We start from the raw sequence: 25,088 nt of genomic DNA, 5'->3' as shown, positions 1-25,088 counted from the left end.
GGGCTGATCTCCTTCAGAATGGACTGGTTGGATCTCCTTGTAGTCCAAGGGATTCTTAGGAGTCTTCTCCTATACCACAGTTCAAAAGCATCAGTTCTTCAGCGCTCGGGTGGGGAAAAAAATCTCAGGCTTGCCCACCCTCCTGCTCTGCCCCTCAAATCCCAGGCAGACAGGAATCTGTCCTGCTTTTCTCAAGACCCCTGGAAGAGGGGTGCTGTACACCCCTGCTCGCCCCCACTTTTGACCATGGGGTAGACTCCCCTAGGTCCAGTCTGATCCTGCCACCACAATCGAAGTCACTCCCGCTTGTTTTCTAGCTCTATCGATGAAGGAACAGCTGCTCACTGACCTCAGTAAGACAGCCATCGCTCACCCCTCTCTCTTTCCAGTCTGCAAAGAATCCATAAATAATCTAATTCTGGTCCCACTTCTGCTACTAACTCACCACAGCGTTTGGAAATGTCACTTTACCCTCCCTGAGTGTCCAAAACATGTTTTGAATCTGGCAGGCACATCCATCTCATCAAGGGTCTGGGGAAAGATTAACACAGAGATCCGTCCAGAAAGCTCGACTCGCGGTCCCGCTGTGCCAGTGGACTAAGGGTGCTTTGTCAGGAACTACAGGGCCAGCACTGCCCAGAAAAGAGCAGTGTGCAATTTAATGATTCGTGCATCTGTTCACATTTCTCTTTCCAAAGCTAACTTTAAATAAAAACTGTGACCTGGAGTAAGCAATGCATTTTACATTTATGCATACATGCATATGTATCACAGAAACAAAAATCACACAGAACACACTCATCCTTGCTGTATCCCATGCTCTGATACTCTTTTATTCTCTGCTGTCCTCTCCTTTCCTAGTCTTTAAAATGCTGCTCATGATACACTAAGCCATTTCCCAACTGATGAACCATGATTCACAGTTTGAAGAACACTGATTCCAGTAAGCCTCTGCCACCAGGTAAATGATTGCTCATTTACATTCCAGTGTAAGTTCAGATTTCGTAATTTAAAAATAATTCACCCTAAGAAGTCAAGTGGGTGCTGGAGAAGACTCTTGAGAGTCCCTTGGACTGCAAGGAGATCAAATCAGTCAATCTTAAAGGAAATCAATCCTGAATATTCATTAGAAGGACTGATGCTGAAGCTGAAACCAATACTTTGGCCACATGATGTAACGAGCCAACTCACTGGAAAAGACCCTGATGCTAGGAAAGATTGAAGGCAAAAGGAGGAGAGGGTAGTAGAGGATGAGATGGTTGGGTGGCATCACCGACTCAATGGACATGAGTTTGAGCAAACTCTGGGAGATAGTGAAGGACAGGGAAGCCTGGAGTGCTGCAGTCCACGGGGTCACAAAGAGTCAGGCACGACTTAGTGACTGAACAACAACAAAAGTTCAGATTTCAGAATTAAAAAAAAAAATCATCCTAAGAATTCAAGTGTATCAAATGTTTTCACTGAGTAATCAGAAGACACTAATTAAACAAAGAGATCATTAGTCTTAAGACTGCTGCTGCTAAGTCGCTTCAGTCGTGTCCGACTCTATGCAACCCCATAGACGGCAGCCCACCAGGCTCCCCCGTCCCTGGGATTCTCCAGGCAAGAACATTGGAGTGGGTTGCCATTCCAGAAAAGACAGAGTGGCTATTGAACTTGATCGTGGCCAACCCAGTGACAGTGGTCTGTTTCACCTCCAGCCCAGTGCAGAGAACGGCATTGGCAAAAGAGTGGGGAGTCAGGAGGTGAAGGCTTGGTCCCACCCCCACTGTTTCACTTCTCTGTCCTCCAGCAAGTTACCGAACGACCTGATGGCTGGGGTCCTCATCCATGAAACATGGACGTTCCATCTCACAAAGCTGTAATGAGGACCACTCAGCACACTGCCAGACATGTCAGAGGACCCGATACATCAGAGCTGTTCTTTCTCCTTTAACTGAAGGTGACTTAAGAAGTACACCTCTTCTGTTAAAAGAGGACGGAGCAGGTACGCCCCTGCCCCCAGTTCCTCCTGGCTTTGCAGGAGCATGGCTTTCTGAGCATGGCTCAGATGCCCTGAGGGTCCCATGACACTGAGATGAACCAAATAGAGCTGATGCCCAACTGCAGGCAGCTTCTCTCACGTTCTCAGTCCAGGTGAAGGCACGAAGCAGGCCAGCGTCAGGCTGATGGGCAGGAGAGCTTCTGTTCCGTTCCCATCCCCTCAAGTGCTTCCCAAAGCCATCCCCTTTCCCCTGGTTCTGAGAGCTCTGGGTCTCCCAAAGTCCCACTGGGTGGCCCAGCACCAGGAGAACCCCACACGTGCTCACTTCCTGCATCTGCTGGCTGGGGCTGAAGCTCGGGGTTATAATTTTAGCAACAGTTCCCAGATCGCACCCTCATCCCTTCAGTCTTCCTTTATTTTCTTTGAGCCTTAACTTCGAGTTTGAGAGTTCCCTGGAGTCTTTGTAATAAGGAGAGTCTTCCAATAATGAGACAACTAGAGTCTCTAAAACTGGACTGGAGCGGCTGGACCCCTTACTAATTGTAAGAACCCGAGAAAGTTCTTCCATGTTTCTGGACCTCGTCATTCTAACTTCTCGGAGCCAACAAAATGTGCATCACTGGGCTGGGTACATAGCAGGTGAGCACGGGACAGCCTTCTCGACCCACCATGAACAAAGGAACGTGAGTACGTGCGTGTGTGTGTGTATTTATATTGAATGTCAGAGGAAAACACAGTCAGCAGTAAATGAGATGGCTCGTGTGAATGTGATTTCTGGAGGCAGAAATGGACACAACAGTTTCTTCTGGGAGAGAATCACTGGGGTGGGGGCTGAGAAAAGAGTCTTTTCCTTTACATAACCCTATACATACATATACATGTATGTGCACATACATCTGTAAAGAATGACTTTTATAACAAAAAAGTTCTTAATTGCAAAAGAAGGATGCAGGGCTTCCTAGGGGGTCCAGTGGTTAAGAATCCGCCTGCCAATGCTGGGGACACAGTTTTGATTCCTGGGCCAGGAAGATTCCCCAATGCTGTAGGGCAACTGAGCCCATGCACCCACAACTACGGAGTCTGTGCTCTAGAGCCAGGAGCTGCGATTACTGAGCCCGCATGCCCAACTACTGAAGCCCACATACCCTGGAGCCTGTGCTCCACAACAAGAGAAGCCACTGCAGCTAGACGCCTGCACACCACAACTAGACAGCAGCCCATACTCACTGCAACCAGAGAGCCTGCACAAACCCATGAGGACCCAGCACAGCCAAAAAGAAGTAAAATATTTTTTAAAAAGATCCAATTAATGACAATATTCAGTGACCCAAATATATTTTCACATTGAGCTTCCAGGAGCCAAATCACAGGGTTAAGTGAAGCAAACTCACATACATTAAGTAAAAGAGGTGCAAAAGTCAACACTAACTCTTAACTTTAAAAATGCTTTCATATTTTACCTAGATTGTTTGAACACTGTGAAATAATCACGTTGAATGTATACATGACCTGAAGAAATAAGGTTCCTATTAACTCAAAATATAGTTCATTATTAGAAAAAGAACCTGTGAAGTGTCTTAAAAAGTTCTATAAATTCTTTTTTATGTTAATACATAGGAAAATGACTGAGAAAGGGTCACGCAAATGTGTTACCAGGGCTATAGTAGGAAAGATGCTGAGGGCTGGGCAGGGCTGTGTGGATGTGGGACCGAGTTGGAGAGGTTGCCTGTAATGTTTAAAACTTCCTCAGGAATAAATTCATATATTACACGTGTTGCTCACTGTTGATTTTTTTGCACAAAGTAGAAAAGAAGATGAGGTGAGGAGGTGAAGGAGGTGATTTTTTCAAGTCTCCACTTTTACAGATGGGGAAACTGAGGTGTAGGCAGGGAAAAGCTGCTCCTGGCTCAGATGCCCCCTTCCCATCCTTACTCGCAGGGTGACCTTGACAGTGACACCTGCCACAGGTCATCACAATACAGAATCACTGCAGCTGCTGACATAATAAACCAAGCGGCTGGTCCTCGACATTCAGAAATGGCTTTTTTGGGGGGAGCGGGGCACTCCCTGTAGCATGTGAGCTCTTAGCTTCCTGACCAGGGATGGACACCGTTCCCCCTGCAGCGCAAGTGCTGCGTCTTAACCATTGCACCAGGGACGTCATGGAAATGGCTTTTTTTTTTTATTATTTATTTTTAATGGAAGGATAACTGCTTTACAATATTGGCTTGATATCTGCCATACATCAACACGAAACAGCCGTAGGTATACCTATGCCCCTCCCTCTTGAACCTCCCTCCCACCTCCCACCCCATCCCACCTCTCTAGGGTGTTACAGAGCCCTGGTTTGAGTTCTCTGAGTCATACAGTAAATTCCCATTGGCTATCAGTTTCCATACCGTAGTGTACATGTCTGCACGCTGCTCTCTCCATCCGTCTCACCCTCTCCTTCCTCCCTCTGCCCTCACCCACAAGTCTGTTCTCCATGGCTGCATCTCCATTGCTGCCCTGCAAAATAGCTTCATCAGTACCATCTTTCTAGATCCCATACATATGCGAAACTGCTTTCTAATATGATCTTTTAGTCATTATACATCAGTTAGTGAATGCATTTCTCAAGCCCAAACAGTGGTATGTAAAAATAAAATTTAATAGTCCCAGTCCAATGGAAAGTAATGTCTTAATGCTGAACAAGATGGCACACAATATTTTCATACCACCCGAGCTGCTTACAAATGTCTTTAGGAACTTTCCCTTCAACAAAGGAAAAGAGCCCAGCCCACTAGGCCCGAGTTGATCTAGTGGCTGATAAAGATAAGCAGAGGTACCCAGAAAGCTGGCTTTCCCTCTGGTCTCAGCCAGGAACAGAGGAGATGCAGGCAGGCCCCAGAAGGAACTTGAAGGCTCCTGGGACAGGAGAGAACTTGAGTCTTATAGACAAGCCCACAGGCACCACCCAAGGATGCTGGTTCAGGATACTTAGCATCTCCAAACAGACCCAGTGGGTTGCCCAAGCCAAGGTGGGTTCCTTGAGCTCTGAGACCCCAGTCCCTGACCTGCTGACCTCTCTGCTCTCCTCCCGCCGAGCCAGAAGCCTGAGCCACCATCCAGCCTGTAGGACACAGGGGACCTTGACCCTGTTAAATGGCCACTAAGCATGCCACAGACTGACGTCATGGGGCTGTCTATCAAGAGCCCTGCATGGTCAGTTAAATGGCCGAGGCAGACATAGCTCCAAAAATGCTAAGAACGCATCTCGAAAGGGCAGTCGGAGACTTGTCCTAACTTTTACTGCTATTTTTAAGATACCTCTATCCTTGGCGAGGCTGGGCTGCAGCCCGAGACCTCAGTTTTATTTGACCACATTTATCTCCAGAGGTCATGAAAAACTAAGAATAAGAAGGGTCATTGAGTTCCCAACACTATCTGCCAGAAAATCAGGGCAAATTTCATTTCCCACCACGGAAGCAGTTCTCAACACTGGCTTTGGGGCTAGCTCTGACGTTGTCTGTGTGTCTGTGTTTCTCACAATCTCGCTTTCTCTCCATCCTCATTTTTTCATTTCTCTTTCTGACAGCCACTGACAAATCCTGGCTTACAAGGACATCAGTAATTTATGTCTCTACTTCCTAAGTTTCCAGAGACTTTGGCGAGCCAGCCAGGACCCCACGGCATGCAGTGAGCAGGACCCACCTGGGGTGGGTACAGATCTCCATCAGCACTCCTCATTCTTCTAGAAAAGGCAGCCCACATGGTATACCCGTTTGGGATGGTGTGTGTCTAAATAATATGCTGACCCCGCTCTCCAGGCATCTGTTTTACACTTCAGAGCAGGGCGGCCCCTTATTTCCAATGTAACCTGCTTCTCTTCACAGCGCAGTCAGAGATGACACCGGTGAGAAGTCCTTTCAATCCCCACAGCGGCTCCCAGTGCCATAAGAGGAGTCCACACGCCTCCCGTGCCTGCCTGGTCTCTCTCTCCTGTTCAACCCCATTATTCCATCTCCGACCACTGAGCACAATCCAGCCCCTCTGCGTGGGACACCCTGTCCTCCCTGGACCCCCCACACCACCTGATAACCCCTTCCTGCCCATCACTGCTCCTCCAACCCCGCTCACCACCCAGGCAGCCTTGGTCCCTCCTGGGAGGGAGCAGATTCAACAGGATTCTCCCTCTGGCCACTTCTGCACTGGACACTGAGGTCTGGGTTAGGTGCATGGCCTCTTCCTTCAGGGCTAGGAGAGTGTCCTGCAGTCTCTCAATTGCAATCACAGAAGCTCGATTCTCATTGCTTACTCATCTCATTCATCTAGACTCCTTGAGGGAGGCACCGTCTTGTTCTCTATTATATGACCGATGCCAAGCCTATCATAAAGCCTCAAAAACAGGTGTACAGTGAGGACTTCCCTAGTGGTCTGGTAGTTAAGAACCCACCTGCCAATGCAGGGGACTTTCGCAAGACTTTTGCTGATATGGATTTGAGCCCTGGTCCTGGAAGATCCCACATGCTATTCAGCAACTAAGCCCGTGTGGCACCGTTATTGAGCCCACATGCCACAGTGACTGAAGTCCGTGTACCTACAGCCTATGCCCCACAATGAAGAGTAGCACCCACTCCCTGCAACTAGAGAAAGCCCATGCACAGCAATGAAGACCCAGCACAGCCAAAAACAAATAAATAAAGTATAAAAAAAAATAGGTGTACAATGATCCTATGATCCCGGTTGGTATGGAGTAAGATCAAACCATACTCTTTGAGCTCAATCTATTTTCTGCAGGTACGTTTTCTTGACAGAAATGTAGAATGCACTTCCTACACACACAGCTAGTTTTAATTCCGCCACTCTATGGACCACACACGAGCCACAGTCCCCTCTACTTTCAGTGGAGAGAAGAGTTATCAGGGCTTTATGGCTGCCAGGAAAGTCCAGTGACTCTGACAGTGGACACAGCAAAGCTCAACGCCATTCAGGTGTGCTAATAATGCCTGGTCTCCTGGGCACCTGCTGTTTTGGCTGAGCTGCATCTGTTCACCGTAACTTCAGATCTCAGAGGAGGGAAGATCCCCTACTCTGAGACCATGTGCTTTAGATGGAGATCATTTCACCTCCCACTCCCAAGCCCCACAGTGCCAAAGACCACGGAAAGCATCACATTCTTCTGGCTGCAGGGGTTGGTTCTGGATAGGAAGCATGCGCTGATCCCAGCCAACAAGCTGCAGCAAGACTTTTGCTGATATGGTTGGGAAAGAGGTAGAAGGCTTGTCTCCCACTGGATGTGGACGCAGTATAATACTGGTCCGTAGTTTCCTTGAAACTAGAGTCACCATCGACTACAGCAGAGTTGGAAGATGGAGCAAGATTTAGTTTGGGCAGATTGAATCAAGTCTACTCAACTAAAACTACCCTCAACTTTCAATATGGAGGCATTTAAGTCCCTTCCTGTTTAAGCCAGTTCAATCCATTGAAAATATATTCAGAGGGTCACTGGAAGATCTGATAATCAAGGGCAAGGTCCCTATGGATAGACCTTCCAGACCAACTTCTAGAAGGTTTATATGCTTCTAGACCAACCAAAGGAGCAGTGTTAGCCTTGGCTTCCCCAGGCAACAAGTCACACTTGTGCCGTTCATGGCTCCAAGTAGGGTTGAGGCGTGCATTCTTGAACAAATGTCAGTCTTGCTTTAGGATCTGTCACTGGAAACCTCTTAGAAAGCTGAAGACTTTTCTAGGATCACAGAGGTTTCCTCTGGCTCCTCTGGTTGCTGAGCACGGGCTCTAGGGAGTGTGGACTCAGTAGCTGTGGTTGTGGCTCACACGCTCTAGAGCACAGGCTCAGCGGTTGTAGCTTAGACGCCCTGTGGCATGTGGAATCTTAGTTCCTGAACCAGAGATCCAACTTGTGTCCCCCGCACTGGCAGGTGGATTCTTAACCACTGGACTACCAGGGAAGTCCCGTGTTCTATTTGTTTAAATACAAGAGGCATGATCTTGGATCGAGTCCTCCAGGGACCATCACTTAACCAAGGTACAAAAGGGTTAGAGAATTGATTTCCCCCTGCTTCTTTTCTCTCTTTCTTTGCCCTTCTCAGGTAAGCAGTGGAGAGTTCTCTGTTTTTCGCTTCAGAGATCCCTGTGCTGACAGACTGCAATCATGACTCTAACCTGGTCCTCTTGGCAATTCCAGCTACTGTCTCCAGGAGTTAGATGGAAATTCCCCTCTTAGATTTCTTACCATCGTTTTACATGCAACATGACTGGGACCAAATTCATCACATGGACGGTAAAATCAGATTCTCTTAGCATCTTCCCCATCCCTGTCAACGGACCCACAATTTCCCAGTCTTCTGACATCAGCCCAAACTTTGGAATCATCCTGACTCAGGCTCTCTCTCAGGCCTCTGGTCCCCAGCTTTGTAAGGTGCAACATTAAGTAGCTCATCTTGTCCCCCACTCCGAATTTCTTCCACATTTCCGTTCCAGGCCTTCCATGGCTCATGTTTGAATGGTGTAGCACCTCAGCAGCTCTCCTTGAGTTCCCTCAATTCTAACCCATCTTCCACTCGAAGACCAAATTAATTTTCCTAAAGTGAAAGTGAAGTCACTCAGTCGTGTCCGACTCTTTGCGACCCCATGGACTGTAGCCTACCAGGCTCCTCTGTCCATGGGATTTTCCAGGCAATAGTACTGGAGTGGATTGCCATTTCCTTCTCCAGGGGATCTTCCCGACCCAGGGATCGAATCTGGGTCTCCTGCATGGTAGACAGACGCTTAACCTTCTGAGCCACCAGGGAAGTCCAAGCCTACACTTTATCCTCTAACTACCTGGCCCTATAAAAGTCCATAACTTCCTACTGCATCACATTAAAATTCCTATAAGATTTCAAGGTTTCTCAGTATCTACTTCATCCTACCTATTCAAGTCCAACAGCACTTGGCTTACACTACCCAAGGAGTTGCTCTATATATTGTATTTCCTATATTATTCCCTATGTTTATCTCCCAAACACTCTCCTCGCAGACTCTACCAGCTAGCCCCTAAGCATTTATCGAATACCCCAGGTTCATCTACACCCCCATGACCTGGCTCATGCTGACTCCACACCAATGATATGCTTTTTGCCCTACAGCTCTTCATGGCTCCTCCAAGAAGCCTACCCTTTCCATTCCAGCCTCCACCATTCTCCCTCTCCTCCAAACACCCATGAGGCTCATGGTCTGTAAGTAAGTAAGTAAGTAAGTAAGTGAAGTCGCTCAGTCATGTCCGACTCTTTGCGACCCCATGAACTGTAGCCTACCAGGCTCTTCTGTTCATGGGATTTTCCAGGCAACAGTAGTGGAGTGGATTGCCATTTCCTTCTCCAGCGGATCTTCCCGACCCAGGGATCGAAGCCGGGTCTCCCGCATTGTAGACAGACGCTTTACCATCTGAGCTACCAGGGAAGTCCATGGTCTGTACTACACATAATCACTGAACAATGTGCAGTGTCCTAGAGAGTTCTGTTTCCTTCCCAACCAGACCATAAACCAGACCTTCCCTTGATGGTGAGAATGAACCTATATACCTTTCCATCTGCTCCACAGTGTCTAGCAAAAGGCACTCAACAAATGTTGGTTGATTTGTTCAGAGAACAAGCTTATGGTTGCCGGGGGGAAGGATAGAGGGACGGAATAGTCAGAGAGTTTGGGATGGACATGGGCACACTGTTATATTTACAACAGATCACTAGCAAGGACTTACTGTATGGCACAAGGAACTCTGCTCAATGTTATGTGGCAGCCTGGATGGGGAAGGAGTTTGGGGAGAATGGATATGTGTGTATGTATGGCTAAGTCTCTCTGCCATCCATCTGAAACTATCATGGCATTGTTAACCATCTATACCCCAAAACAAAATTAAAAGTTAAGAAAAATAAAGTGTTGAAACCTTCCAGTTAAAAAAAAAATATTGGTTGATTCATTGAAATTGATTTCTTGGGATCTGGGGTCTGGGGGTAGGAGACAGAGGCTAAGGAGAAGGACACTGATACAATCCTAGGTCATCCGGAGAGTTACTTGGACTTGCCGCTTCCAGTCCTCCACCGCCCTCCTGCTCCCGATCACCTTACCTGCAGAACTGAACCTCCTGCTCAAACTGGGAGTTCTCGGGCTGCGTTCCCTCCTTCAGCTGGCTGACGTTGAAAAAGGAGAGGGTGTGGTTGACAAAGCCGTGCAGAGTGCCATTGTGACTGTAGGAGTACTGGTACACCAGGCGCGGGATGAAGTCGGAGGTGACGGCAATGACAAAAGCCTGGGGGCAGAACCACAAGCACCTGAGGGTCGGTCAGGACGGACGCCGTCCAGGCGGCACAGGTCCATCCGGCACCGCCCCCATCCCGGGCTCCCCATCCAGAGGTGCTGCTCAGACTAATAGAATCCTCGCCCCTGAGCTCATGTTGCTGACCTGCCTGGCTTTTCCATCTTTGACTCGTGGAAGGAAACCACTTGGAGAAGGCAATGGCACCCCACTCCAGCACTCTTGCCTGGAAAATCCCATGGACGGAGGAGCCTGGTAGGCTGTAGTCCATGGGGTCGCTAAGAGTCAGACATGACTGAGTGACTTTCCTTTCATTTTTCACTTTCATGCATTGGAGAAGGAAATGGCAACCCACTCCAGTGTTCTTGCCTGGAGAATCCTAGGGACAGGGGAGCTTGGTGGGCTTTCGTCTATGGGGTCGCAGACAGTCAGACATGACTGAAGCAACTTAGCAGCAGCAGCAGGAAACCACTAGCTGTCAAGAGAGTGAATTATGACCACCGAAGCAAAGGATACTAAGCCAGTTTGGACCATTTGGAGAGGGAGGGCATAAACATCTCTGAGATATTTGAACTGATGCTGGCATTGGCCACACCAAAGAGGAGTGGATGGGGCTTTCCTGGTGGCTCAGTGGTAAAGAATCTGCCTGCCAATGCAGGAGACATGGGTTCGATTCCTGGTCCAGGAAGATCCCACATGTCGCGGAGCAACTAAGCCCGTGCGGCACAACTACTGAGCCTGGGCTCTAGAGCCCGGGAGCTGCAACTACTGAGCCCACATGCAGCAGCTACTGAAGCCTGAGTGCCCTGAAGCCCGTGCTCTGCAACAAGAGAAGTCACTACGATGAGAAGCCCAGGCACCACAACTAGAGAGTAGCCACCACTTGCAACTACAGAAAAGCCCAGGCAGAACCAAAGACCCAGCACATCTGAACATAAATAAATCAATCAAACTATTTTTCAAAAAAAGGAGTGGAAGACTTTCTGAGAAAATTATCAATAGCAATGAGTGTGTGCATGCTAAGTCACTTCAGTCATGTCTGACTCTTTGTCACCCTATGGACTGTAGCCCACCAGGCTCCTTTGTCCATGGGATTCTCCAGGCAAGACTATTGGAATGGGTTGCCATGCCCTCCTCCAGGGGATCTTCCCAAGCCAGGGATTGAACGTGCGTCTCTTATATCTCCCCTACATTGGCAGGCGGGTTCTTTACCACTAGTGCCACCTGGGAAGTCCAGAGGACCACTTAAATGTGATGGGCAAGGACATCGAATGGTACACTTGCCCCTAAGTGACACCAAAAAACCAGGAACACTGTGGCTATGGTTCCACAGGGAGTCTGTTTCACCACTGTCTCTCAGCGCCTTTTATCCTGTCACATGATGGAAGTCACTCTCACCCATTTTGCTTAGAAAAAGTAAGACACCGAGGGAGAGGAGTAGGTCTTGCTGGATGAAATGCACACACCCGACCTCGCCCCGGGTGTATCCAAGTCCTCTATAAATGTCTGCGGAGCAAGCCAAACGACAAACGAATGATTGCCTGTTTAAATGCAGGAGGACTTTCTGCAAAGAAAATCTTAAATCTTTTTGGCAGGTGTTTATACTGTCCCCAGCACCAACAATGAAAGCTCTTTCAAAAAATGCAGTTTAGGCATTGTTTTCTAAATGTATATGTGAGTGTGCAGGGCTATAGCCATATGTGACAGTGAGAAACGTACTTCTAATAATCACAGCTGCAATTAACAGAGCATGGGCCAGACATACCTTCATCATCTCTTTTAATTTCTAGAATATGATTTGGTGAGACTCTCACCCACCCCCACTTTTTAACAAATAAGAAGTAAGGGCAGGGAAGTAAAGCCTCTATCATTCTGTGGCCTAGCTGAAAAGTGCTTGGTACTCAAGGGCTTTTTCCCAGAAGCATGCGTGCTCAGTCGTGTCTGACTCTTTGTGACCCCATGGACTGTAGCCCACCAGGCTCCTCTGTCCATGGAATTCTCCAGGCAAGAATACTGGAGTGGGTTGCCATTTCCTTCTCCAGGGGATCTTCCCAACCCAGGGGTTGAAGCTACATCTCTTGCATCTCCTGCCTTGGTAGGCAGATTCTTTACCACTGAGCCACCTGGGAAGCCACTAGCACTAGCAACTACTTCTTTTCTAGAAGCCTCAACTCCAAAGCAGCTATTGATCTATTTTCCAAACGGCACCTGATTTCTCAGCCTTGAGACCTGCACTTCCTACATCAAACGTCCCATATGTGACGGGCTGATCCTCTCTGCCTCTCTGCACACCTCATGTCACTTTATGTGTTCTTAGTGGGGAGCCCGGGCAGAGTCAGTACTTCTCTCCCCAGGGAACAGGGGCCGTGACTTTCTTGCTGTGCGCTGAGCTGACTGATCTGGTCTCAGGAGATGGAAGCGGAGACCCTGCCTGGCCACCGTCTGTAAGGAATGCAGACGCCAAAAGAGCTATTTGTTGGCTTGGGTCCAGCAGGATTTCCTCTGAAACCTGGACACGTCTGGCAAGGCAGTTAAGGAGGTCAGAGCAGGCAGGACCCCTCTTCTTCCATGTCCTATCTTAAGCAAGCAGTGCCAGAGTCCACAGGGATAATTAAGACTCCACACTGACAACTCGGAGGAACGGTAATTAGGAACTGCAGCCTGGGCGATACTCCAGGTATTGTTCAGCTCCGGAGTAGAGAAAGAAAGGGAAGAGATGGATAGATATGGGGAATTCTTTCCTCGTGACTCTTGGCTCTGAAGAAAGATCTGATCTGGATTCTTAAGGCCAAGGTACGCATTCTGGTGGGTAATTACCTTTCTTTCTCTTAGCGAAATGAACAACAAAGCTGCAGAGCTCTGGCGACAGCCTGATGCGTAAGAAGGCGTGTACTCACTGTTAACTAGAGGGGCTAAACAGCAACCCACTTAAGTATTCTTGCCTGGGAAATACCATGAACAGAGGAACCTGGCGGGGTACAGTCCATGGAGTCACAAAGAGTCAGATGCGACTTAGCGACTAAACAATGAGAACAACAACTGTATTGATTAGAGCTCCAGATGGAAGAAGCTGGGAGGTAACAGAACTGGTTTCCTGCCCTGAGACCTCAGCTGCCCTGGAAGGCCCTTCCCACAGAGAAACGGTGTCAGGAACGCAAGCACTTACGTTGATGATAACAGAGAATTTGCCGATGCCAGAGAGGATATCAAACCAGATCCCTGTTAAGACAGAAAGAGAAGGGCGTCTGGCTCCCTCCCGCCCCCAGCCAAGTGATGACAAGGCTACAGCCAGAGTGACGCTTTGCAGGCAAGTTAGCAGCGGGGCTCTGCCGGGGCCCCCAGAGATGGGCTTGTCTGGAAAGGCTTAGGGGCAGCCCTGTCTGCAAACCCAGGGGCCAGTGTGTGTGTGTGTGTGTGTGTGTGTGTGTGTGTGTGTGTGTGAATCATCTGACCTCCCAGCACCTGAGAAGAAGAGGATGAGGGGGCTCAGAGGGGCTGATGAAGCAAGAGATGCCCCAGTACCCTGGATGCCTGACACGGTGGGAGGGAGGCGGCCTGGGAGATAGGGGGAGGGTCAGAGGGAGGGGATGAGGAGGAGCGGAATGGCCCCCGGGCAGCAGACTTACCGATATCCTTGGTCCTCACCGCATCGGGCCGTCTCAGCTCTGTAACGAACTTCTTCGCATCCAGGCGCACTTCAATGACGTTGTTGAGGAGGGCGAACACAGGTGCCAGAGGAAAGGAGGCCACGAAGAGGGTTACAAAGCCAAACTGGATGACTACGAGAGAGCACGGCACGAGAGGCGGCGGGGGTTAGGCGGATTTTGCCTGGCAGCCCTGGCCTCTGTCTCTTCTGACCCGGATCTCTTGTCCTCCTTGGGCTCAGACTCCCTTTCTGGTGTGCCCCACAGCGGGGCTGTCTCTCTCAGCACCTGCAGGCCTAGGGGTCAGTGCTATCACTTGGGTGCAAGGCTCTGTTTAGGTGAGAAGACATGAGAAAAGGACAAATCTCGACTCCTTCCTTTCCATCACCTTGTATCTCCAGTCACTAATTCTGCTCATTGAACTCAGAGGTTAACAAACTTCTTCAGCAAAGGTCTAGATAGTCAATGTTTTTTTTTTTTTTAATGGAACTTTGGTTGATTTACAATATTGTGTCAGGTATATAGCAAAGGCATTCAGATACACATATATGGTAGTTTAGTAGCTCAGTCATGTCCGTACTCTTGCAACCCCGTGGACTGTAGCCCGCCAGGCTCCTCTGTCCATGGGATTCTCCAGGCAAGAATATTGGAGCGGATTGTCATTTCCTTCTCCAGAGGATCTTCCTGACCCAGGAATCAAACCCGGGTCTCGTGCATTGCAGGCAGATTCTTTACCATTATAGATTATTACAAGATATTTAATAGAGTTCCCTGTGCTCTACAGGAAGATCCTGTTAGTTATCTATTTTATATATAGCAGTTTGTACCTGCTAATCCCAAACTCCTAATTTACCCCTCCCCTGACACTCTCCCCTTTGATAAGTTTCTATGTCTGAGAGTCTGTTTCTGTTTTGTAAACAAGTTCATTTGTATCATTCATTTAAGTGTTTTTTGATGTGGACCATTTTAAAAAATCTTTACTGAATTTGTTACAATATTGCTTCTGTTTATGTTTTGGTTTTTTTGGCTGCAAGGCATGTGGAATTTTAGCTTCCCCATCAGGGATCAAACCTCCTCCAGGACCTGCATTGGAAGGTGAAGCTTTAACCACACTGGACTACCAGGGGAGTCCCTGTATTATTTTTCGGATTTGACGTATGAGATATATAATATTTGCTTTCTCCGGCTGGTTCACTTCACTTCGTATGATCATCTCGAGGTCCATCTATGGCGCTGCCAGTGGCAATACTGCATGGTTTTTTAGAGCTGAGCAGATAGTAACTATTTGTGTATGGTCTGGTCATATAACTTAACTCTGCCTTTGCAGAGTGAAACAGCTGGAGCCAAACATGGACCGACAGGCTTGGTTATGTTCCAATATAACTTTATTTACAAAAGCGGTAAATAAAGTGGGCTGGATTCATTTGCTGACCCTTGATGTAACTTGAAAACAATGTCCTACTGTAGCACAGGAAACTATATTCAATTTACCGTCATAAGCTATGATGGGAAAATATGAAAAACAATATATATTTTTTATTTACATATATACCTGAATCACTGTGCTGTACAGCAGAAATTAATACAAAATTATATATCAACTACACTTCAATAAAGTAAACTTTTAAAAAATCTCCCAAAGTTGGCCACTTCTTGCCCTATCTGTAGTCACTGCCTTATTTAGAAAGTAGATTCATTCATCACATGTGTACTGAGAGCTCATTAAATGTCAGGCATGGTGCCAAGTATTTAAGGAGGCAAAGATCTGGACTGCCTTCAAGGAGCTGGGTGTGAAGCAGAAGACAGAAATGTACGAAGATGTGCAAGGAAATTCGATGTGCACCAAGAGAGAAAGAAAAACGTACTAGACACAGCAGAGGCCGGAAGAAGAGAGCTCAAGCCTGTTCAGGGTAGGGACCATGGGGGTCTCCATATGGACATGGAAGCTTAGATTTAATGGATATGCTGTCCCTGCACACAGAATGCATTAAAGACAGCGTCCCCCCTCCTCTCCCCTCCAAAATCGTGTGGGCAGAGGAGTGGAGGCAGCCTGCACCAGTCAGATGGCTGTAAGGAGTCCAGGCCCCCATTGCTTCTCCCTGGACAATTGCAACCACCTCCTCCTACCGGCTTTCCTTGTCACGGGAGACCCCAGTTTGATTCCTGGGTTGGGAAGATCCCTTGGAGAAGGGAATAGGCTACCCACTCCAGTATTCCTGGGCTTCCCTGGTGGCTCAGATGGTAAAGGATCCACCTGCAATGTGAGAGACCTGGATTCGATCCCTGAGTTGGGAAGATCCCCTGGAGGAGGGCATGGCAACCCACTACAGTATTCTTGCCTGGAGAATCCCCATGGACAGAGGAGCCTGGCAGGCTGCAATCCACCAAGACTCAAAGAGCTGGACACGACTGAACCACCAAGCACACACACAGTACATCCATCCAGCCCCAAGTCTCCAGGAATCCAAGACCATCACCTAACCTACTCACAAGCCTTTCTGTTGGCTCCTCTCTGTTACTGGATAGAATCCAGATTCCCTATCTCGGGACATAGGTACCGGGTTATCTTACCTCTCTAGCCAGCCTCCCAGCACCTCCCACAGCCGTGATGCTTCTGCCGAAATTCCAGGACCCCGAGCTCCTCACCTCCAGATTTCTCCCTGAACCCCTTAGCATCTCCCTTCACTGGCACACAAGCACTCATTCTCCAGCTAGCAAAAGTCTATGCATCCCCAAGAACAGTCAAATGCTATCTCCTTGGAGAAGTCCGCCCCCTCCCCCCAACAAAGCGGTTGCTTCGTTATAGCTGCTACTGTGCACTGCTGTGATTGGTCTACTTGTGACTCATCTCCTGAAGGCAGGGCTCCATCCCTTGGAGTGGTTCAGTATAGATTTGCTGATGCAAAGTTAGACCTGAGTCTCAAGAAAGTAAGTCTGATAAGGCTTCCCTAGGGCTTCCCTGGTGGCTCAGTGGTATAGAATCTGCCTGCCAATGCAGAAGACATGGGTTCAGTCCCTGGTCTGGGAAGATCCCACAAGCCGTGGAGCAACTGAGCTCATGCACAACAACTACTGAGCCTGTGTTCCAGAGCCGAGAGCAGCAAATACTGAGCCCATGTGTTGCAATGACTGAAGCCTGCATGCCCAGAGCTCCCCAACAAGGGGAGCCCCGATGAGAAGCCCATATAGTGCAACTCAAGAGTAGCCCTCGCTCACTGCAATAGAGAAAAACCACACAGCAATGAAGACCCAGCACAGACAAAAATATACAAATTATTAAAAAACACCTCCCTATTTAAAAAATATTTTACTTATTAATTTATTCAGCTGCACCAGGTCTTCATTGCGACATGCAGGATCTTTAATTGAGGCATACAAGCTCTTAGCTGCAGCTTCTGGAATCTAGTTCTCTGACTAGGAGTTGGACCTGGGCACCCCGCATTGGGAATGTGGAGTCTAGTCTTAGCCATTGGACCACCAAGAGTTCCCTAATTATTAAGGCAAGTTATTAAGCAATTACAAATTGAGAATAGTAAAATACCCACCCAGTGGGTTGACAAAAGGGTAAATAATATTGCATATGTAAAGTGCTCACAACAATGTCTGTCACTTAATAACTGTTCAGTGATACCTGTCCCGTGTATTGTTAATTCTTACTGGAGTACAGATGGCTGCAATGTATCCTGCATATGTGTACCTTAAACAGACACATATTTAAGGGATAAACACTGAATGAGAGTCAGAGGCCTCACTTCCAGCCCTGGATGTGTTTTTCACTAGCCCCGGGTCCTTAGGCAATTCTCTCTGTCTCACTGGGCTTCTGCATCTTCATGTTCAAATTGAAGAAACCACTTTCAATCCCCTTCAGGTCTGATTTGCCATGGTGCTATGATTCCCATTCTCTTGGAGAACCTTCAAGATTCTAAGATATCCACGTAAAGGAAGAAAAACCAGGGGCTTCCCTGGTGACTCAATGGTAAAGAATCCTTCTGCCAGCGCAGGATATGGGTTCGATCCCTGATCCAGGAAGATCTCACATGCCTCAGAGCAACTAAGCCCATGTGCCACAATTACTGAGCCTGTGCTCTAGAGCCCAGGAGCTGCAGCTACTGAGCCTGCATGCCCCAGACCCTACATCTGCAACTAGAAGCCGCTGCAGTGAGAAGCCTGAGCACCTCAATGAAGATTTAGCCCTCATTCACTGCAACTAGAGAAAAGCTCACGTAGCGATGAAGACCTGGCACAGCCAAAAATTAATTTTTTAAAAAAGGAGAAAAACCAGGATCCAAAGTTAAATTAACAAAATGAAATAAAACTTAAGCAGAAGTTTCGAGACAGAGAGAATGCACGGAACTTCACCAGCACACCTGTTTTGGTCTGGCAGTTTGCTTGGGCCATGGTCAAGAGCTGTGGCTATCCCTGAACTGGGGTGCTATCTTAGCCATTTTCCATGATGCCCAGGGGATTCCCTGCGGGCTCTAGGAGACCAGCAGCCACCAGCTGGTGACAAGACATACCAGAAGGCACAGATTTGCCTAGGTCAGGTCCCTGAGATGAACAACTGCCTGGCTAGCGAGCTGGCTGAAAGTGAAAGTGAAAGTGAAAGCAAAGTAGCTCAGTTGTGTCTGACTCTTTGAGACCCCACGGACTGTAGCCCGGCAGGCTCCTCCATCCATGGGATTTTCTAGGCAAGAGTACTGGAGTGAGTTGCCATTTCCTTCTCCAGGAGAAGAAATCTTCCAAAGCAAGCTTTGGGAGCCAGCTCCAAATGCAGGGTCTATCACATCCCTTAATTCAGGCTTTGCTGAGGAATTCACTTTAGAGTCAGGGGTGGGGTGAGGGCAAGCAGAGAGTGGAGCGGGGTGGAATTAACAAGGAAAGCAAAACAGATGTCAGACTAGTTTTCCAAAGCTTGTAAAATGCATGTTTGTATTTAAGTATATAGATGACTCTGTCCTTATTCCTGGGGCTCTAAGTTGGTCTCCTTGGTTCTAATGAGCTCAGGGCTATAGAGGTGATGTTTGTATGAGTGACTTCCTCCAACAGAACTGTTTAAACTCTACAAAGCCCCCTGGAGGACTTAGTGTGGGGGCTGAAGGGGGAGAGACGGGGTGGGTTACGTCTGAGAGACTATAAACTGATACAGCCTGTCCTCTCCACACTCATGCAAATGGCACTCAGAAATCCAATGTCCCTCCTTCCAGGATCTTAGGAAAAGTTAGGGCTCTCCACTTCCTCGGCTTCCTCCCTCATGAATTCCCAAGGCAGACTTGAGCCCTCTCCTCTGAGGGGGCTGCCCTGATCTTTGCATCTTCCCTTCACCAACTCTCCATCACCAGGTGTTTCAGTCCTAGGTCTTGGGTCTACGTGGTGCTAATAGTGCCCAGAAATGATCCCAGCCTCACACTGGGTCTCTCCTCTTGCCTTTTCCAGGCATGTCTGTGTGTTTTACACCAGACAACCTTAAGAGGGTGAACTCAGCAAAGGCCAGTGACACCACCACCCTGTCCCTCCTCTGATGCTTCTCCAGGGTGTCCTGGGGCCAAGAGAAACCACCCTCTGAAGACGTTCGATGGCCACAGGTGTTACCGGCTTGGACCGGGTACACAGTTCATTTCCAGGAATCCATTTAGAAAGGCAGGAACAAAGAGGAAGCTTTGTTTCATCTTGGGGAGAGGAAAAAAAAATGTATAAAACCATAACCCTCTGGCATACAAATGTCAATTCCAAGACTTGCTTTTTGTTGTCAGAGGTCTACACGTTGTATCAGATGGGCAGCCTTCTGGGGTCACTTCAGAGGACGCAGTGATACCAGCCTTCACCAGCACCAAGACTGGCTTCTAAAAATAGCCAGCCTCCACAAGGCTAGGAGCAGGGCGGGAAATCCTAAGCACTCTGCATAATAGAAGCCAGGCTGGCTCCACCAATAACAGATTAGACCTGGGCCAAGCCAATTAGGGAGGAATTCATAAGTTGATTTTCAACAAAATCTTTACAAAGCCTGCTGGCAAGTGCTCCAGAGACGGCTAGCTGAAAGCACAGAGACTGGACAGCCTCGCAAGCACAAACCCCATTGGTTTTCTCTTCTCAATCCCCAGCAACCATTCTCCTTTGACAATATGCAGCTACAGCCCTGTGCTGCCTGATGCAATTAAAATCTTGGCCTTGATTACCTGGGCTTAGGTTAAAATAACAAGGAGGAGTGGATTACACTGGACATTGTCCAGGAAGGACATTTCAGGATGATCGGCTTAAGGAAGAAATAGTGTATCAAGTGGGACAGAGTGGACCAGCCAGGACTGGTGGAAAAACTCTTGATGGAACAGAAGTTGTTTTTCATTTACTCAAAATTCTTCACTGAACATATCTACCCTTCCATCACACATGCACACACATCCTCACACATGATACCGCCCAGATCTTTGGTATGTCATTCAAGACCTTTGAGATATGACCCTGAGTTAGTTTTGCAGACGCACGTGCTCCCCACCCACACTCTGAGCTGACACTGAGCCACGGCACTTGGAGACCGAATCTGCCAGCTTTCCAAGCCTCTCAAAACCATCCAGACTTCCCTACAGTCACCACATTCCCCATATTCCTGAGCCTTGGTGCATGACATGGCCATCTATCATTTTCCTCCTCTTCTGTCTGTTGGATGGATCACCGTTTCTATTTCAGGTTCCACTGAACCTCCTCTGTGAAGGGTCTCCCCGACTCCACTCCGCATCCCTCCCCCTGGCAGAACTGGGAGCCCGGGCACCTCTCCTCCCCACTCCCATCATGCCCTGCACACGTCCCTCTCCCTGTTTATCTGACTTGCGCCCTGAGCCACAAGCTCCTTTGAGATCATGGACGTTTTTGGCTCTTCCGAGGCCCTGCCATTTTGTGTGGCGTCCTTCCTGTAGTAGATGTTGAGTGGCTATCTTGTTTCGTGAATATGAACTTAATGTCACCAGCTGTAAATACAAAACAAACGTGAAAAGAGGCAGACGACTGAAATGTGTGGATGGAAATCATTGTGCTTAGTGACGGGGAGGGAGAGGGGGCCGTGAGGTTTTAACATGGTTCTGACACATCCTCACGGACAGCCTCAGCCCTGTCATGCACACAGAAGGCTTTGAAGAAAGTCAGTTGTAAAAGCCATCAGTTAGGACAGTCTAATTCTAAAGAAAGTAACTAGCTTTCTAAAACACTTTCTATAATTTAGTAATTGTATAATATAGTCAGTTTAAAGGGATTAAAAGCTGAAAGTTTAAGAATCTTCCCTGTTGAGATTTCACTGGAGGTCCAGTGGTTAAGACTCTGTGCTTCCAAGCAGTGTCTGGTTCCAACCCTGGTGGAGGAACTAAGATTCCACATATGGTGAGGCTGGGGAAAAAAAAAAATTCTCCCCATCATGAGCCTCTAATAAGCAATGGAAGGGAAGGACTCAGAAATATGTTGGCTTGAGTCTGTCTCCTTACTCAGGAGGTGGTCACTGAAAAGATTCAGCTAGAAGCAGCCCATGAATATAAACACTTAGGTAAAAATAAAGCATGGAAAGGTCCTCACTGTTTCTTTCATCAGCCTGCATTTCCAGACAGTGTCCAGGGATCCCCTTCTCCTAAGGACAAGGGAAGACAACTGTGCTCGGCACTCAGGGTCTGGTGTGAAAGAGATTTGTAAGTGTTGATGGACCACACAAACAGGAAGAGTTAGCAGAAGGCACATGAGCGGCTTTCTTGGAATGGACCTCTATCGCTTAGGAAAATAGTAAAAGTCTTGACAGTAGAAGCATAAGAAGGCTCTCAAAGTCCATCATCCATTACTTATTCATTCATTCACTCACTCATCGAACAAGCATCTACTGGGCACAGTCTAGATACTGAGCACCATGCTCACTGCTAAGGAAGCAAAGATGAACAGATTACTGTGTCATGTCTGATTCTTTGCAACCCCATGGACTGCAGCACACCAGGCTACTCTGTCCTTCTCAGAGTTCACAGGATATAGTGGAGAAGCTGGACATGTAAGCAAATCCTGGCTATGTCTTGGAGTCAGACTTTTAAGGGCAGCATTAACAGAGTCACAGTTCCAGGGCAGGAGTAACTCACCCTCCCCAGCAGGAACGTGGAGAGACCCACAACCATTGGGTTCAACTTGAAGAACAAGCCAAAGAGACCTCTGAAGGTTTTCTGCATGTTTGGTTGATTAGTTAGTGTAACTTGCTCAGTCGTGTCCGATTCTATGTGACCCCTGCCAGGTTCCTCTGTCCATGGGATTTTCCAGGCAAGAATACTGGAGTGGATTGTCATCCCCTTCTCCAGGGGATCTTCCAAACTCGGCAGTCAAACCTGGGTATCCTGCATGGCAGGCAGATTCTTTACCATCTGAGCCACCAGGGAAGCCCCTGGTGTGTTTGGTAATTGAGGTCTCTCTTGCCAATCCATTCATCAAATTCACAGACTACTGGGCAAATAAAGACAATAGGTGGAATTCCCTTTCAATCTCCAAAGGATCACCTGGGTTTATATAGGGCTGTTGCTAAGCAAGTTCAGTTGCTAAGTCATGTCTGACTCTTTTCAACCCCATGGACTGCAGCACGCCAGGCCACTCTGTCCTTCACAATCTCCTGGAGTTTGCTCAAACTCATGTCCATTGAGTCAGCGATGCCATCCAACAACCTCATCCTCTGTTGCACCCTTCTACTTTGGCCTTCAATCTTTCTCAGCATCAGTCTTTACCAATGAATCAGCTCTTCACATCAGGTGACCAAAGTATTGGAGCTTCAGTTTCAGCAACAGTCCTTCTGATAAATATTCAGGGTTGATTTCCTTTAGTACTGACTGGTTTGATCTCTTTGCAGTCCAAGGGACTCTCAAGAGTCTTCTTCACCACAATTCAAAAGCATCAATTCTTTGGCACTCAGCCTTCTTTATGGTCCAGCTCTCATTATATATATATTTCCATATATAATGGATTGGACTCAATTCAGAAACCCTGGAAGTTGTAACAGGAAAGACCAGCCTTGAAGTCATGGCTTAAGTATTAAGAATCTATCGCCTACAAATCAATACAGCAGCAGGACAGATCAGCAAGGACACATTTTTTTTTATTTCTTTGTGGTTAAGAGAGACTCAGTCCCCACTGTTCCTCATAACTTGTGAATTGTGAAATAGTAATTCCTCTGGATGAAGATGGAAGCACCAATGCCTCTCTTGAGAGTTCTGCTCCTCATGAACTCAGAGTCTGGCTAAAACAATCGATCTCAGGTTGATGGTAGATACAGACCAGTCCATAAGCATCCCTCTTGGCTACCGTGGAAATAGAGCTTAGGGCTGTGGGAGTCTTCACATGTGAACTCCACTGATGGCCACAGAAAAAGGCAGGAAAATTTGGTTCTCAGCCACAGGGGCCTTAAAGGCCTGGAGACTGGTCTTCTAGAAAAATCTTCCCATTTCTCCTATCTTCTATGAGAAAAACTCCAGACCCTCAGAGGTCATGGAGCTTCAATCAACAATTCCTAAACACCCACCATGTGCAGGCAGCTTGCTCTCCTGTTCATAAAATAATCTCTGGTATTAAGTATTATTATCTCCACTGTACAAGTGAGAAAACAGACTCAAAGAGGTGAAATAATTTTCCCAAGGCCACACACCTAGAAACTGATGAAGCTGGGAAACAAAGATAGTTTCTGATGCCAACAGAGTTCAAGGTCCTTTCGCTGAACAGAAATGTAAATATTCAACCCTAAAGTTACAGCATTCCTCCCCCTGCACCCCCACCTCGGTCACTCTCAAGCATCTTAGGTTTCCTCTGGGGGAGCATCTCCAATCTGATTTCTAATCTTTTTGTCAGAGAATGAACTTTTATGATAATTAGCATCCCGATCAGTCTATACAGGTGTTTTCCCTTCCCAGGGTGTCTTCACCGCATATGCGCGTCTTCTGTAGGGGGCACGCTGCAGCTGAACTCGACATTTTCTGTGCCATTGCTCCATCTGCCACGCATTTGTGGCACCTAAAAAATCTTACATCAGCTTCTTAAAATTAAAGAGCATTCAGTTTCCGAGCTCTATCAATTCACTTCTGATTTTCAGAGAACCACTTGGTGAATTTCCAGCCAATGTTTCTTGAATAAACAAATGAAAAGCTTGGCTGACTCGCTCTTGTTTACTTTTTTCATCTCCAAAGTGGGAAGTGAAGGCCAGTTACCTATGTGTCCTTCCTCCACTCCCCCATCCATTTATCCATCATCTATCTTCCCACCTACCAATCCGGGCAGGGGTGATGCAGTCAGTGAGGTGGAAAAGTAATGAAAATAGTAAAGCTTGAGAGAAATTCCCAAGCAACAAATCCCTGAGGATTTTTGTTTGCTTTATCCCTTTGTCCTTACATCTTCTTAGAGGGTGAAGGCAAAGTCAATGAAAAGAACACATATGTAAGTGTATGGCGTTTTGGAGAAAAGGAAATAAGGACCAGACAAAGGAGGGAGACACAAATACACAACCTCTAAGGACCCACAACTGGGCTGCAAGTGCACTCTTAGCTTGGCTGACAGCAAGAAGAGAAATGGGAACACAAGCGAGTTCTCAGTATCTTAACCTAAAATACTGCCTCCATTCACTCCCTCCCTCCCTCCCTCATTCATTTCTCAAGCATAACTGGGCATCTCCTCTATGCCAGGAGCCTTCCAGGCATGGTATCCAAATACACCCTTGCCTTTTCTCTTAAGCCTTTGTGGGGAAAGGGGCTCCGAGCGCAGACAATGACGAGCAACGTATGCTTCAAAAGTAAAGGAGAGACATGACCTGTGACTCACCCTCCTTCCCAGAAATACCGCAATGAGACCCTAGATGCTGCCTGAACTGTGTTTAAATGGCATTTGGAGAAGATGGCAGGTACCTGATTTTCCAGTGGGATGACTCAGTTTGTATAAACAGGATGGCTCCAGGAAAGGAATTTCCTGGTTCTCGGAGCCACTGCTTTGCAGTGCACACACTTGGGGTTGTGTGACAAAATATTCAGGCTTCAGCACTGATGTTGGACAGATATTCTGGAAATTCTCATCACTTACAGCTAAGGCAGCCTTGGGACTTGTTTTCTACATCAGTCTCTCTTGAAAACCTGGAAATTACCCAGTGTGGTCCCTACTATCCATGACCAAACAGTATGACTGTTGG

General features: G+C 47.6%; 1 protein-coding gene across 1 annotated transcript in view; it reads right to left on the bottom strand.

Moving 5' to 3' along the window:
• The window catches only part of ANO2 (anoctamin 2), a 334,097-nt gene that overhangs the window by 4,823 nt on the left and 304,186 nt on the right, over window positions 1-25,088 (bottom strand). Inside the window, exons 21-23 of the mRNA XM_068970582.1 lie at window positions 13,907-14,059; window positions 13,447-13,499; window positions 10,093-10,274 (exon numbers count right to left, since the gene is read on the bottom strand). Of these exons, the coding sequence (XP_068826683.1) occupies window positions 10,093-10,274; window positions 13,447-13,499; window positions 13,907-14,059 (388 nt within the window). The remainder of the gene's footprint in view (window positions 1-10,092; window positions 10,275-13,446; window positions 13,500-13,906; window positions 14,060-25,088) is intronic.

The sequence above is a fragment of the Capricornis sumatraensis genome, chromosome 4 (assembly GCF_032405125.1).
Source record: "Capricornis sumatraensis isolate serow.1 chromosome 4, serow.2, whole genome shotgun sequence".
Classification (NCBI taxonomy): Eukaryota; Metazoa; Chordata; class Mammalia; order Artiodactyla; family Bovidae; genus Capricornis; species Capricornis sumatraensis.
The sequence above is the reverse complement of the archived record's forward strand: the minus strand, read 5'-3'. Positions and strand labels throughout refer to the sequence as shown.